The 16,527-nt window shown below is 49.8% G+C and overlaps 1 protein-coding gene across 2 annotated transcripts in view; it reads left to right on the forward strand.

Annotated features, from left to right (window-relative positions):
* The window catches only part of GRIK4 (glutamate ionotropic receptor kainate type subunit 4), a 421,461-nt gene that overhangs the window by 292,455 nt on the left and 112,479 nt on the right, over positions 1 to 16,527 (forward strand). For both annotated transcript variants that reach the window (XM_055306214.1, XM_055306215.1), the window contains exon 10: positions 13,859 to 14,020. In XM_055306214.1, the coding sequence (XP_055162189.1) occupies positions 13,859 to 14,020 (162 nt within the window). The remainder of the gene's footprint in view (positions 1 to 13,858; positions 14,021 to 16,527) is intronic.

A 16,527-nucleotide genomic window follows, 5' to 3' on the forward strand; every position in this document is an offset into this window, starting at 1 on the left:
AGCTGCTGGTAGCAGTGGTGGCTGTCAGGGGGACAGATGACAGTGGGCACAAGTCTGGACCCAACTCAAGATGCCCTGTAGTATAGATTAACTTCAGCTGGAGCTCCAGGCAACCCTGGCCTGGCAGGGCTCATTTCTAATACCCCATCCACCTGTGTTAGTGCCACTCTTCAGGTGGCCACTCCTTTCTCAGAGCTTCTGAAACTTCTCTCCCCTTACTCTAGAGAGTACCCAGTATAGGGCTGTGGGCCAAGAGGCATCTGACTCAAGCCAGTGCCTGTCTGGGCTGGCGGGTGTGTGGCTACTCACCAAGTCATGCTGGGCAAGGATGCTCCCCTTGGCAAGCCCAGAAGACCACAAGAATCATCCCAAACTGCATTGGAGGCTTCTCCAAGAACTGCCATATTTGAGATACTCCATTTGTGTTTGTTCATCTGCTCTCTACCCAAAGCAAGAGTTGGTCTCAGCTGGGGCTGATTAATCAGTCTATCTGAGGAGGGGAAATGAGGCATCGTTGTCAGTTATCCTGGAAGAACCAGGCACCAGTAGCAGGGATGCAGGATCATTGAAAATGGAAATGACCCAATTAGGCCTTTATCCCAGAGCCTTGGGTTGGAGGGAGGAGCCTGGCACCTGCACTTCGCAGTGGGCCCTGGTTTTTAAAGCTGAGGCAGGAGCTTCCAAATACACTTGAATCCTTACCACGTGGGGCCGGGGATGTGAAAGCAGAACGAGTATTGCCAGGAAAATCAATGGAAACTGAAGAAGCATTCGATAGGGGGTTTAGAGACCCTAGTGGAGGTGAAAAAAAACTGTTTCGCATCGGAGGAGCCAATTATCAGACAACCTCTTTGCTGATGTTTGACAAACAGCATGACAGTGAACGTGGGTCCCCCGGGACTCTCAGAACTAAGGTTGAGATATTTGTGTATCATCCATTTAATAGAAATTGAAACTTGTTCCTTGTGTCTGCCCCAACACACATACCCACACACGCACGCACACTCTCTCATCAACGTCTGTGTGTGTCGCTGATTGGGTGCACCAGACTGTGTATATGAAATAAATCAAATTGAAATAAGAACTAGACTCTGGGGACTACTCTGGTTCAGTATCTCTGGAAACATAATGGTAACGTCCCCTTCTGACTGCCCAGGCCTTCTCTCTAATAGAGCTTTGGGAGAACAGAAGACCTACCTTGCCCTCTGTCACAAATTTGTTAAAGATTCAGAAGTTCCATTAATTCAGTGAGCGATGCCTTGGCCTCCCCCTCTGTCCGGTGATCCAGGAATCCCCCATTATATCCCACCAAGAGTCTGATCATAAAAATCTACCCATTTCTATAGCTGGCATCATCACAGCAGACACTCCCTGGTTCTGGGTGCCACTGGTGTGCCAGATACCATTCCAAGCTCTTACGTTTGGGATTTTGAGCCCTTAATATATCAGTATCCGATAGGTGTTCTGGTTCTACGAGGCCCAGAGAAGTTTGAGAGCCTTGGCTAATGTCATTCATTCCACAAGTGTTGAGCTTGTAGAGCTGAGAATTTGCCCTTGACCTCCCAGCCCACACCTTGTCCTTATCAAATTCATGTTTATGGCTTTTTATGTGCTGTATGAATTTTCTGTTGCCATACAACAAATGACTACAGAGTTAGTAGCCTAAATAATACCAGTTATTAGCTCACAGTTCCATAGGTCAGATGTCCAGCATGGCATGGCTGCCACGCTCGGGCTGAAATCAAGGTGGCAGCTGGCTGTATTCTCATCTGGATATTAGGGGCCTCTTCCAGGCTCATTTCTGTTGGCTGGATTCATGTCCTTGTGGTTATAGGACTGAAATCTCTGTTTTCTTCCCAGCTCTTGGCTGGGGACTACTCTCAGCATTCAGAGGCCACTCTCTGGTCTTCGCCTGAGACCACCTCTGTGACATCTCCACCTCATCTCACCAACAGAGAAGCTTCCTCTGCACCAGCCCTTCCCACACTTTCAACCTTTGTGACTTCCTCTGCTGTAGCCAGCCAGAGAAAACTGTTTTTAAAGAGCTCATGTGCTTAGGTCAGAACCACCTGGATAAGCTGTACCTTCTAGCATAACCTAGTCATGGGAGTAGAACCCATCATAGCCCTAGTCCCCCGGGGAGTATGTGTGTATTTGAGAGAGTTGGGGCGTGAGAAGGAGTCTCAGGGGGGTCACCTTAGAATCCTGCCTATCACATGTGCCAACCTGGTAAGTCAGTTTATTTCTCTTGCCATCTGCCCCCCCCCCATCACCTGCTGAAAGGATGGACAAGGAGAGATCTAGCCAGGGAACCAGGAAGAAGAGACTGGAGAGTCTTGGGGCAGGAAGTAGCACATCCCCTGAGAGATGATACAGCCAGATTCTCTCTGCTGGCCCATGCCTGCTGCAGGGCTCTGGACAGGAAGCACCCCCAGCTCCCGATGGTGGTCTGTAAACCTGAGAGAAGACCGAGAACCAAGGGTACAGGGGTAATGAGTCCACTTGGCCTGCTGCAGCTTCCACAGAGGCACCTAGCCCTGAAGAATTTGGGCCCTGCTGAGAAGAGTGTTTGGGATTTAATGAATGTTTGGGAAGCATAGGGAGTCTGAGAATAAAAGACATTATGGCAAATCGCATTATTATTATTATTACATTATAAGTGCTATTGTATTATAAGCACCATTAGGAGTAGCAAGTGCTGTTATTATTAAGCAATCCAGCTTCTCTATCCCCAGCATCAGGCTCTACTCCATGTCAAAGGCATCAACAGCTCAATTCATCACCATCTGAGGCTTCCCCCGGCCACATCTTTGTGGTTCTGACACCTCACATTCACAGCCCAGCAGTGAGCATGACACCTGCCCATCCGGCTGAAGCCTCCGGCAACAACCCGCACGGTGGATGCCTCTCCCATGAGCCAGCAAAGCTGGATTTCTATCTTGCCTAAGAGTTAAGATCCTCCTGAAACCATTCCTGATGCTCTCTCTTGCTTAGAGCCCTTCAGTAGCTCCCCATTACCTTTAGGATGATGTCCAAAGCAGCTTCCTACCACTTCCCTCTGGGCTTTACCCTGCCCCGTTCCCCACCACCCACAGCTCACCCCAGCCAGACTGAGAGACTTGCCGTCCCCTGAATTTATCACACACCCTCGCTCCTGGGGCTCTGTGCATGTTGTCATTTCTCCGACTGGGAAGCTCCTCCTCCCACCTCTCCATCTGGCTGGCTCCTGCTCATCTTTCAGGCCTCGTCTTGCAGCCAGCTCTCAGCTTAGGAGTATCAACAGAAACTCTGATAAAAGAGACCACCTTTTTCTGCACCCCGAGCACTCATATTGACCAGCTGTCTGGGACTTGCCTCCTGCTTGCTGCTAAGTATATACATCTTGAAGACAGGGACACGATTTGTTCTTTTTGTATATCTAATGCCTAACATGATGTGTATCCTACAGGCGATGCTCATGTGTTTGTGGAACAAATAGGTGAAGAGGGCCGAGATCTAAAGATCTCCTGTTGTGTACATTTCCCTCTCCTGTAGGAAGAAATCTGAGAGCCCAGTGGCCTGAGTCCTGGTCCCGCCTTACTTGCATAATATGTCCTGACTGATCTTGGGCATGTCAGAACCAGCGAGACTCCCTGCCCCTATGGGAGCCCATCGTTTGGTCCTGCTGCAGAGATGCAACGGGCAGAGGCTACCGATTGACAACATCACTCATCTTCCTTAAAACCTCCTTATACCCCTAGTGAGATGGGGGTCGGAGTGCCTTGAGGCTCCACATGCCTGAGGCTAATGAGTTGGGTTCTGGGACGAGAGAAGTTTAATACCTGATGTGTATAGGCGGGAGGCCTGATCAATGGATCCTGAGTGCAGGGCACCTCAGAGGTAAGGAATCGATGCCTGATAAAGGAAGCAGCCTGCAGAGAAGCAGTCGCACTTCCCCAGCCTAAGGGGAGAGCACAGTGTCCACTATTTCTCATGTCAGGTTGACCCTCGGAGGTTTCAGCTTCACAGTTAATAACCACTTATTGAGTCCCAGAGGCACAGACCAGTCTTCCAAGTACAAAATGAAGATGGTCACAAGCTGCTGGGGTGGAAGTGGGAGGGTTCTTCCCCGCTGGCCTCTGCCTTCCTCTTCCGGGGAGCAAATGACCTGAAGCCTTTGGAAAGGTGGTTCCACTCTAATGGGTGTTTACAGGTGAATTAATTCATTTAGTAAATGTGTATTGAGCATTTGCTAAGCCCAGGCATGGGGCAAATACAGGGAAACAGATCAATGAGCAAGACAAAATATGGTCTGCGTTTGAAGTCCTGTTTGTGGATTCATGTCGGGAAAGAAAAAGCAGAGAAGGGACAGGGTCCCTGGGAGGAACAGATATGCGTGTTTTGGTCACAGGGCTAAATGAATAGGAAGCATGCAGGGAAAAGAATCCAGGAGATCTGGGGGCTGAGAGGTTTAGGACCAAATCTCCCATTAAATGGAATGGCTGACAGGTATGAATTAGCCTCCCAACTGCTACTTTCTTCAAAGACCTATTCCACAGAAAGCAGTTGCCCAGCCTGCAGAGAGCAGAGGCTTTGATGCAATTAATAGACCGGAACCTGGGTTGGGGGGGGGGTGCGAGGGCAAGTGGGGGTAGAATGGTACCCAGCAGACTCTGGGCTCCTGGGAGCTCCAGGGCTTTCCTGAGAAAGGTTGAGAGGGCCCTTGGGAGCCACGGGTCTGGGGCCTGGCCTCTTCCATGCATTGGGTTCCTGGAAAAAAAAAAAATGAATGACTATAGCCCTCAAGAAGCCTTGAGAAGTCAAAAGGTCCTTCTTACCATGGGGTAAGATGAGGGGCAGCCTGACAGGCACTTCCTCCTTAAGCTTATAATAGTGTTGACTTCTTTATTTTTTTAAAGATTTTATTTATTTGAGAGAGAGCAAATGGTGGCGGGAGGAGGGGGGTGAGGAACAGAGGGAGAGGGAGAGAAGGAATCCCAAGCAGACTCTGTGCTTAGTGCAGAGCCTGATACAAGACTCTATCTTCATGACCCTGAGATCATGACATGAGCCAAAATCAAGAGTCAGATGCTCAACTGACTAAGCCACCCAGGTGCCCCAATAACATTGACTTCTCTCTCTATGTTGTGCACCTGTGTAAATGCTGGTACTGTGAGTGCATTTGTCTCTAGAGCACCCAGTCCTTTTGAACAAACTCTTGCGATAAAAGGCTCTAAGTGACAATAGGTATGGTGGTGGCCCAAATGAAGCAGTGGCCAGTTCTGTCTGGTTTTGGTGATGGAGGAGGTCAAGGTGAAGAGTGAGCAGAGGGGTAGACAGGAATTATAGCATGAAAAGACATGCATGTCAAACTAAGGAGTTAACTTTTGTCCTGTTTGCAGTAAAGAGCATTGGGAGGTGGAGAGGGACTCACGATCAAATGTGTAGTTTAGACCGATCCCTCCAGCAATAGCACCAAGAAGGAGCTTAGAGAAATGCAGGACTGGGAAACCAATTAGTTGGTAGTCCAAGAACAAGCTGGTGAAACTCTGAATTGAGGCAGAGGTGATGGGGATGGTGGGAAGGGGAAAGATGCAGGAGGTGTTGACGATGTAAAATGTTCTCCGACAACCATGAATGAATATGCACGGGAAGGAATGAGATGGGGAGCGTGAGAGAATAGAAGGAGCAGGACAGGTGTTACAAATTCTGGATTAAATGATGGGTGGGTAAGGGTCACATTCACAAGTAACCGAGGGAGGGGATCAGATTGGGGTGGAAGGGATACGGAGTTCAAGTTTGGTCTCAAGGATATCTTCCATCAATCCAGCTTCATAATAATGGCTTAAGAAATTGGGATCTTTTGGCGTTGTCAGTTGCTCCTGGGGTGAAAACCTTAAAAGTTGTCAGTCATTAACCTCAGTCAGGGGCACATACATTTGAGTTTATGCTGTGTCTCCTGGTGACCAAGTTCCGGGTATACAGTAGGGAGGCATAGGGTAGTAAGCACTGATCTTGTATGCTGGTACCCGGATCCGAATCCCATGTCTGTCTTTTGGGCAAGACACTTAAGTCCAGGAACCTTCATTCCTTCTTCCCCCAAATGGGAATATGAATGTCCTGTCCACCCTGAGTGAGCTTATGAGGCCCAGTAGATACCTGATACTTACAGGTATCTACTACCCTTCTGTCTACTTCCACAGAAATACTTAATGTTATTAACTCAGTAGTAGATTGATGTTTAATAAGCGGCCTGTGATTTGGGTGATGCAAGTGCTGCCCACCCCCTCTCAGGCAGCGAGAGGCCAGGGCTGGGCACGGAGGTGAAGAGATCAAGGGCATAGTCTTGGGCGCAAGCAGCCAAAAAGCAAGGGTGTTAAGAGCAGGAACCAGTTCTGGAGCGAAGGGTCTGCAAAAAAAAAGTCACAACCTGATGGGGCCCAGGTGGCCAAATTCAGGGAGACTTCACAGGTTGTCAGGCATCAGGATGGCACCTTTCAGGGGTTGCCTGTGGGGCTGGCAGGAAGGCGGCTGTTAGCTTCTTAGGCCAACGAGGGCTGAAGGCTTCATGTAGGGGTGGAGAGGCTCACCTTTGTGGCACATCTGGTGGCCTCCTCCCCACGCGGTCTCCTCACTGCCTGTGAACAATGCCTCAAAGTGCAAGTGGAATGCATTCCTTGAGTGATTTTATTGTTACTATGACTAATACTAATAACTCAAGGAGTTCATATCATCCTTTGAGTCTCCAGAGTGCTTTTCCTGTACGTTATCTCTTTTAAGCCTCACATCAACACGGTGAAGTGCTATTTTCCCTACTTTGTACTTAGAAAACTTGTCAAATTAAAAGAGGTAAAAATAAAGAGATTAAAAAATGTAAAAACAAAGACTGCTTTTGAAATGTGGGGTTTCAGTGAGGAAAATCTAGGACAAAATACCAGTAGACAGTAAATGACTTAAAATAACCTCCACATTTATCCCTGCTCTGTCCAGAACAATTATTCTCCTAATCATTTAATTAAACTGGTGAGCCAGCTTTTGGGGTCACTGGCTTCCTCTAGGCAGTAGGGATGCAGCATTGAATGAGACAGCCCAATGAGTGAGACAGCAGGGAAGCATCTGCGGCTCAAATGATGGTGACCGTAGAGGGGTCTTAGGAATGGCCAAGACTCCTGAACAAGGCACACAAGACGGCCAAGGCCATGAAACCGCATCCCTGCCTACTTCTGTGCCCCTTGGCCACACACATCTTCAGTTATACCACCTTTATTTCCAGACAACCCTCCGCACCTGCTTCACCCTGGTGTATCCCTCTCATATCCCTTCTCTGGGTTCTTCGTGCTGAACAGACATGGTGTAGAGCAAACCTCAGCTCTCCTGTGTTCTCAGGATCATCGTTCAGTTGTTCAGTCTGGGGCCCATGCCAAGCCCCAGACCCCTTTGCAATTAAAATCCTTCTCCTGCAGAGATTTAGCTGATTGGGTAATCCCATTACTCAGACCACCGGTATTCATGTTGTAGCTGTAAATCTTCTCGTGGGTCTTGAAGTTGAGTTGTACCTTCTGAAATCAATTTTAACTCAATTTTGCCAGCTGTTTTACAGCATCTCAGAGTAAATGCATCGTGCCTCTGGCCCTTGGTCACTTCCACTTTGAGGCCACGCAGTGGAGAGGAGGTGCTTTGAGAACATGGAGCACTGGCTCTGAAGTTAGCGGGGCCTGGGTTTGAATCCAGACCCATTTGTTTACAGCTCTCTGCCCTAGGGAGAGCCACTTCAATAGTCTGGGTCTCGGTTCCTTGAGGCACACAAGGGCAACGAGACCTCCTGTGTCATAGGGGCTGCTACCAGCCTGAATTGAAATCCTGCCTGTGAAGCGACTTTGTTCTTCCAGGCACACAGCTGGTGGTCAATAAAATTGTAGCCATTATTATTATTGTAAGCATCGCTCTGTTATAATTATTTATGGATGGAAGATCTAGAACGTCAAGCCTTCTGTCTTGACACAAATAGCCACACCAAGCAATTAACACCTTATGGTGACTTGTTAAGCAAAACTTTTCTCGTTTGACAAGTAGCTAAGAAAAGCTTCTTAGAGAATGAGGGGGAAGAGGAGGGAAGAGAAGCCCCCAGGCCAGCTAGTTCCCTTTGTCAGGGGATCCAGCTCGTGGCATGGGAACCAGGAGAAGGAGTGAGAAGGGGGCAGCATGGAGGATGGACTGTGTTTGGAGAGAACAGGACTCACGTGTCATGAGTGCCTGTTATGCGCCAGCCACTTTCCGTGGATCACCCCTGCAAGGTAGATGTTCTTCCCCTGCATTTTACAGGTGACAGGCTGCAATTCAGAGAGGTTACTGACCTGCCCGGGATCACCCGCTCAGCTTGTGGCCAAATCAGGATTGGAACCCAGGATCGTCTTATTTCGGAACCTGTGCTCTTTCTACTACATTCTGATGTGTCACGAGGAGACCACCACATTGCACAGCTCCAGGGACCGCCGCTCACACTGCCATCCATGTCAGTGCTACCTGGGAGTTGGGCGATGGAGTGGCCACGTCTCCTGAGATCAGAGGTGTGGTCTCCGGCAACAGGCTGTTGCAAAGGGAAAACGTAGGCCTGACGTGGTGGGGTTGAAAAAGGAAGGACAGACTTCAGAGACATTCAGGGAACATTCAAGAGATAGACTTGACAAAAGTGGCAACTGACCAGAAGTAGAATGAAAAGATGAAGGAAAATTTGGAGTTTCTAGCTCAGGTAGCTGGGGGAATAGTTAGTAAAGCACTTACTGGGTTAGAAATAAAAGAGAGAAGGCGCTGCTGGGCAGATGGAACATCGTAGAACGTCATCTCTGCTACTTCCTGTCTCACCCAGGCCCAGGCCCAAGTGATGTAGAGGTAGGGGATGGATTGTACCCAGGAGCCTATGCGTTAGCTTCCTGCTTTTCTCCTTAAAGTCAAGCACAGGAACTATAAATCTGGATCATTCAGAGCTCTCGTGCTTTCAGCTCTAGTCAACTGACCTTGTACCTCAACTCACAGCCGTCCATGCTCCTAGCTTGGTGACTGGGGAGCCGTGAGGTCTCTGCAGGCAGCTGGTGAGTGGATGCCTGTTGTTAGACCAGGACACTGGACGTGTCACACCTGCTGGAGAAAGTGAGGGGTGCCGAGCCGAGTCGTACCATTCCTGATGACCTTTCCATGTTGCTCTCAAGCTCGTAGCCATGAGGCTTTCCTTCTGGGCCTGTTCAAAATGCCCCTCACCCAAGGGTTTCCCCTGAATCCACCCATGGCTGCGACATGACCTTCAACTGTAGTTTATTTGGTTCCCTGCAAATCATTACACGCTCAAAAATTCCCACACACACCCCTTCACATACATGCACGCATGCATACCCATTTAAAAATGTTCTAACATGAAAGCCAAGTGATAAGGAAACAAGCTGTCAGGAATTTGTTTTTCAAAATACAATGATGCAACCTCCAGAAGATAATCGGGGGTGGTGCAGATTTTACTCCTATTCTTACGTCTTCTGGAGGAGGAAGACTGCAGACTTGTGGTAAGTTTAGGCACACTGAGGACCCCAGGGTCCTCAATCAATGAGAAACATCTTCAATCAACATTCCTCAGTCAACATTTACCATCCAGCTTCTGGGGATCAGACACGCAAGGTGCCACGTGGGTAAATTCAAAACCGAGGCAGACACTGTTGTTCTCTGGGAATATATGGACCTTTGGAGAGAAAGAAGGTGATGTGAGAAGGTGATGGCAGTGTGGGGGCTGTCACAGACTCGTGCAGACTTGGAGTAACGGAAGATTTGGCCTTGGTCTGCTCTGCTGCGTGGCTTTAGCAGACCGCCACCAGCTCTGTTCTTCACCCTGGCTCCTCTGCTGTCACAGCGATGGAATCCATTCCCTTTGGGAGTGGAGACCCTTAGGGTTTCCCTTCCTGAACCATTTATAAGAAGAGAATGAAGCCCTCCCCCCTCCCCCGTAAGAACCTGTTCGACCCCATGGCTTCCGGCTCTTTCTTTCATTTCAAGTAAGGTTGCAGCCAGCCAGGCTGTGGGGTTGGAGGAGCAGGAAACCTGAGAGAGCCAGGTGTGTATTCTTTGAGCTCGTGGTGGGCAGCAGGACCAGAAGGCTTTTCATCCCCTCCAGGCCTGAAATTTGTTAAGTTTATGAAATATCGATCTCAGCAAAATGTTTCCACCACTTGATTTTGGGTTTATAATCCATGTTTCCTTGAATGTGTTTAGAATAGTATTTCCCAGGGCTCCTGGGTGGCTCAGTCGGCTAAGCGTCTGACTCTTGATTTTGGCTGAGGTTATGATCTCAGGGTCGTGAGATCCAGCCCCATGTTGGGCTCCATGCAGGGCGTGGAGGCTGCTTGAGATTTTCTCTCTCCACCTGCCTGCTCACAGGCACATAGGCTCTGTCTCTCCCAGAAAAAGAGTAGCAGTTCCCAAAGTACATTTTGTAGAACACTACTGTGAGACCCTCATGGGTTTTGGGAGAAAAAAATGTTTCTTTTTTTAAAATATTTTTATTTATTCATGAGAGATACAGAGAGAGAGAGGCAGAGACACAGGCAGAGGGAAAAGCAGGCTTCCTGCAGGAGCCCGATGTGGGACTCCATCCCGGGTCTCCAGGATCACGCCCTGGGCCAAAGGCAGTTGCTCAACCATTGAGCCACCCAGGCATCCAAGAAGTGTTTCATGTTAATAACATTTGGAAGGTTCTGGGTTGAACAAAATTTAAACAAGCTGTTTTGCTGCAGGACTTCTTAAAACCATTAATAATATTCTACTGTGTGTTAGAAATCTTGAAAAGGCAGATATAATATGCAGTGTGTTCTCACCTTAACAGGGAACCTTGTTTCTGTGAAATTTCTATTAACATCCTGGAAAAAGCTAGTGTCCTGAGGAATGCATTTTGGGAAACACTGGCTTAGAAGCTGCCCATTGTCTAGAAACTGGCAGTGGTCGGCGGTTTCCCATTATTCATTTAGAAATCAGCCTTCAACAGCAATAGGAGAGCCAAGTTTAGACATAAAGAGGCACTTCCTAACTGAGAGGGCACTCGGGGAGTAGAGTCTAGAGTGTCCCAGGAAATTATGATAAGAGAACACACCACTGCCTTTCTTGTCCTTTTGCAAGCTCTCCCATGAGTCATTATAAATAGAATGAATTATCAGGGAAGCTCCTGGATCTTTTTATCTTAAGGGGGCCTTTGAAAAAGGATATAATTGAGGGATAAGAAGGTAGGAATTAAAAGCGAGAAGACAGACAGGCTGACTTCTGGAAGGGCTGTTTCTAATTGTCTGTAATTAACTCATTCGTTCTTCCTCTGCTCAGAACACAAGAGTTGAAGGATGCACCTTCCCAACTCACGTTTTCAGAGCAGGTGGGAACTAAGGTAGAGAGGGCTGGAAGGTGCCCAAGATCTCGGGGTCGTATTTCGGTAATTGTCGTATGTTGAGCGCTTCCATGTGCCAAATATGATGTGAAAGCCTGTCGCATGCATTTTGTGTGTTCCCTGAAACAACCTGTCAGGCTGCCGTCATTATCGTTCCCATTTTACAAAATGAGAATCTGAAGCCCAGAGAGGTTACAGACTTTCCCTGAGGTCATACATCCAGTAGCGTGGAATCTGGACTTGAACACCAAAGCCCTTATTCACTCTATGCTCCTGCTGCTGCTGTAGACGTCCAAGACACCAGGGCTCCCTCGAAATGGGCCTCCTTCCATCGCCTGTTGGGGGGCGGGATGTGGAGGGGTGACAATGTGCCACATTGACAAGGAAGTCCAGGGAGAGGGGACATCTTCCAGCTGCTGAGGCCCCCAGCTGCCTGACAGCAGCCTGGCTCTGTCCCCCCACCCCCACCCTCCCTTGCCAAATGCATCTCTTCTTATTAGCCATCTGCCCCTCGTGCTGCCGGTAGCCCACAGCGCATGGGCAGCTGCCCTGTTCGAGAGCCCGGAGATAATATCAGTTTATGAATCGATATGTTCTCTGGCACGTCTGTGTTCCCCTAATGGGAATGTGGCAGGATCCAAAATATATTTAATCCTCAGCCGACTCCCCACCGTCAGGGGTTGGAGGCTCCAAAGGAATCCTTGTAACCTCAGTCTGTAAGCTGCAGTTAATCAGGCTGGACTCTGGGCAGGGGAGCTTGGGCCTGTGGCCTCGGACCTTGGCAGCATCTGTACGTGCGAGTGAGGATTCAGGGGACGGGCCAGGGCCCTCAAGGAGCCAAGTCTTAAGAAAAAGAATCTGCCTGAAGGAAATCAGTGTCTCAGCCTAGCCAGAAAGTAAGCTCAGGGCACCTGCCATCTATCTGGTTGGGCTGAGTGGCTGCCGACTACGTCCTGGGGTCTCTAACTACTGAGTGCCCACGGGCTGTGGAGCTCTGTGTGAGGTGCTCAGTATGAACGTGTGATAATGTGACTTCAGGGTGTGAAGATGACCTGCCCTGCCCTGGAAGGCTTTCTTCCAGGAGCAGGATTGGTGACCTGAATAAATGCACACCCCCTTTGCCTGGATTCCTTGCAGAGAGCCTCAGAGGTCTTGGACTTGGAGCTCAGCCCTGCCGGGGAGGGCGATGCTTCTCCCTCTGACACTGGCTAGCCTCGGGGGGACTCATGCCTGCAGGTTTTAGCTGGCTGAGAGAACAGTTGTCTTCAGCCAGGGCACTGGAAGAGGGCCATGGGTCCTAGGCGGAAATCCCTTGAGCTTTTAAATGTCACTGCCCCGCATGGGGTCTCTCTGATGGCCTCGTCTAAAGTAGCAGCCTCCCCAATATCGCTCCCATAGACGGCTGAAGTGGTATCTGCCTGTGTGCCTAGTCTGCCTCTTCCATTAACCCCCAGCCTCCTTGAGAGCAGGACATGCCTCTCTCTTGTTTGTGCATTTTGTTTCTAGAATATCTTGTGTGCCTGGGTCTGGCTCATGATAAGCACTTAAATATCTGTTAAATGAATGGGAAAATATAATAATAAGTGAAGGCACAATGCTACATGTAGACTGTCAGGCTGAGATTCTTTGAAAGCAGACTTGGCTTTGTCACTCCTCTGCTGACAGTCCTGTCGGATCCCATCACGTACAGGATAAAGTGCGGGCTCCCTAGCCTGCTGGTCAGGCTGCTGTGCTCTGGCCCCTGCTCGCCTCCCCAGCCTTATCTCTCACCATTCCCTCACCCCCAGCGTCCCACATGCTCCCCCAGTGACTCCCAAATATTGCTACGCATGTGACCTTGGGACCTGCTGAAAACGCAGATGCCCAGGGCCTCAGCTCAGGTGATTCAGATCCAGTTGGTGTCGAGTGAGGCCCAGGAATTGTCACCTTTTTTTTTTTTTTTAAAGAAACGTCAGAGCATTCCATTGGCAGGTACTCCTAAGACCACACTTGAAAGAGCAGGGCCCTGTCCCAGCACACCGCAGACCTCTGACCCAGAGGGCCACACTTTCTCACCTCTGTGCCTTCGTATCACAGCCACTGTGATGACTTCTTTGTGGAATCACCTTTGTCCATCCATATTTGCCACCCAGAGGACGCCTCTGCCTCCTTCAAGACTTAGCTCAAGGGTCATACTTTCTGTGGACACAGCCCTGCTTCCCCCGGCACATTAGCTTTACCCTCTCTCTGTGCCATGAACAGGACACGTATCTTTCTCAGGGATCATTCTACTTACTTCTCTTTTCCTCTTCTTCTTCCCCAATACCACAAACTCTCAGAAGAGCAGCTCCTGGTTCCCTTTGGACCTTTAGTACCTAGCCGAGTACTACCAGCAAGGGTTCGTTTGAATTGGAGAGCCCCAGACGTGCTCCAGCCGAGCCCACGCCTCCTCCCTTGCTAACCCTGTTCTCTGACTCCTGGGTCTTTCAGGAGTTCTCTCTCCAGAGAATGGACAGCCTGGTGGATGATCGTGTCAACATCCTGGGATTTTCCATTTTCAACCAGTCGCATGCTTTCTTCCAAGAGTTTGTCCAGAGCCTCAACCAGTCCTGGCAGGAGAACTGTGACCATGTGCCCTTCACTGGGCCTGCGGTAAGTACCCACCGGAGCCCTCCCTGGGCCCCTTCGCCTCCGCACACACACACACCCTCCTGGAGTCCAGCCCTGTCGGGTCCTAGCCAGTGCTGGGAAGTGGTTACGAGGGAGAAAGTTTGGGAAGGAGTGAGCTGTAATCAGCAGGCTTGGTGGAGGTTGGCAGGGGGAGCACTGTGCAGAGCCATGGATCTGTCATTTAGTGAGGTCCGTGCATCTCCTGCGGCCTGACTCCTGATCATGCTGTTGCTGAGAACTGCCCAAGTTTAGGATCCAACAGTCCTACTGTTGGAAGGCACTTGTCGCTCCTCCTCTTCCTCATTTTTCAGCATAGGAAACTGAAGCCCAGCCTGAGAATGGGGCTGAGGGTGGGGACCTGGAGATCTTGTTCAAAGGCAAACACCAAGCCTTTTGCACGGTAAAGCTAGATTCTGAGATTTCCTGACTCCTGATCCAGTGCTCTCTCCATCACTCTGGACCACCGCCTCGAGTAGGAGCTCATGCAGGCAGGCTTCCTTTGTGCCCTCACCCACCTGCTTTTCCTCTTTGTACTTTCTTCCCCTGCTGTGTGTGTGTGTGTGTGATGGAGGCAAAGTTTTCCCGAGCATACTCCACTAAGTTTAATGTCGTTACTCTGTGGGGTGGGTCACGTATGTGTGCTTGTGTCCGTCAGTTAAAAGGCCAGTTCTCAGGAGACTGGGACTGCCTGGCTTTCTAGGTCCTTTCCCAGCCACGTTACTTTTAAGCCTCCCAAAGCCCTCTAAGATAGCTCCCGTGATGCTCCCACAACTTTCTGAAGTCTATCAGTATCCTCACTTTGCAGATGCTGAAACAGAGGCCCAGAAATGTTAAGTAAACAGCCCAGGGTCACACAGCTAGTACGCAGAGGAATTAGCATCAGAACCCAGTTCAAAGTTTTAACTGCTATGCTGTTTCCCTCTCTCTAGGAGCATCGTAATGTTGACATTGGGCCTGGCAAAGTGAGAGTAGTTGGTGGATATTCGTCGAACGAATGAGTGAATCAGGGAGGCAGGTGGAACAGTGAGCTAGAGATAGAAAGAACTGGAAAAGAAGTAGACCTGAGAGGTGGCAGTGAAATTGGGCACCCTCTTGGAGTGGGTCCTTCCCTGGTGGGGGGGCTTCTAAAATAGGACTGCAAGACCTATCTTTGGTGCACGTCCAAGGGTAAGGACATTTCTGGACATCTGCACAAATGGACACCTAACTGGTGATTGGCCAAGGCTGGCTAAAGGCAGGGCCTGGACAGAGGGACCTTTTAACAAGCTGTGCACCTCCATGATTGCATAGCCTGGTGGAAATCTTAGGAAGGAAGGAGTAACTAAGGGGTCGGAGCTCATGCAGAGCTCAGGGAGCTGTGATCAGGGAGCCAGGAACTGAGTTTCAGAGAAGGTTTAAGGAGCACACCCCAACAAAGTATTTTAGCCCTGGAAGAGGTGAGAATCCATAGGAAGGACTCAGCAGGGGTGAGACCTCTAATGGAAGGGGGTTCTCACTGCCAGTGTTGGGGACAATGCGGGACATCCTCAGACAGGGCATCATGGTAGGACCAGGTTCATCCCTCCCAGCCGGATGCAGGCCTGTCCCCCTGGTCTCCCTGCAAGTCCTGCAGCCATGGCTCCTGTACTCTAATGAGGTGCAGGCAGCCTGGAAAAGCTCGCAGCATAATACCAGGAAAGGAGACGAAGCCTGCTGCCTCCAACCCAGACTGTTCCACATTTGGCACGTGGCCTGGTGAAATAAAAGGTCCCTGTGCCATATTTCCAATCACTCTCTGAGGGCCTCAGCCCTTCCAGTAAGTGCTCACATTGACCACAGCAGGCAGATGAGAGGCCCGCCCAGTACCTAGTGGGAGGGCCTGCGAGGACCTGCCACGAAGGCCAGCCGGTGCCTTCACAGGACTCTGAGGCCGGGCATGCTCCCATGTGCCTAAGAGAGCGCTGGCCTTCCGAGGCGTAGGAGCTGGATTTGAATACCGGGCTTGCCATGTTCTTGCTCAATGATCTAAGGTAGTTCTATAACTGTCTGCACCTCTGATTCTTGATCCGGAATTTTGGGCTGGTTCTGCTTGACCACCTAAGGAGATTTTTGTGAATATAAAATGAAATATAGGCCTGTCTTCTAATCACAGCTCTTCATGGAATAAGCTGCTTTAATATGCTATAAGGCAGCCACTGGGATAGGCATTAGGAAGTATATCAGGTAGCTTTCACTGTATAAGTGCTGTGGAACGACCAACCCCCAAATCTCACTAGCACGTGACATGAAGCATTTGTGTAGCTCGTGCATCTGAACATCAGATCAGCTAATCTGGGGGGGGGGGGCGGGGGGGAGGATCAGCTATGGATTCCTGACCTAGCTGGGGGGGTCATCTCACCTGAGCAGCTCACTCAGGGAATCTGGGCTGGGGCAGCTCTGCTCCCCGTACCTCTCTTCCTTCCCCTGGCCCAACAGGCAGGTCAGCCTGGCATATTCTCCTGGTGGATGCA

This window comes from Nyctereutes procyonoides, unplaced genomic scaffold (assembly GCF_905146905.1).
Source record: "Nyctereutes procyonoides isolate TBG_1078 unplaced genomic scaffold, NYPRO_anot_genome, whole genome shotgun sequence".
Lineage (NCBI taxonomy): Eukaryota > Metazoa > Chordata > Mammalia > Carnivora > Canidae > Nyctereutes > Nyctereutes procyonoides.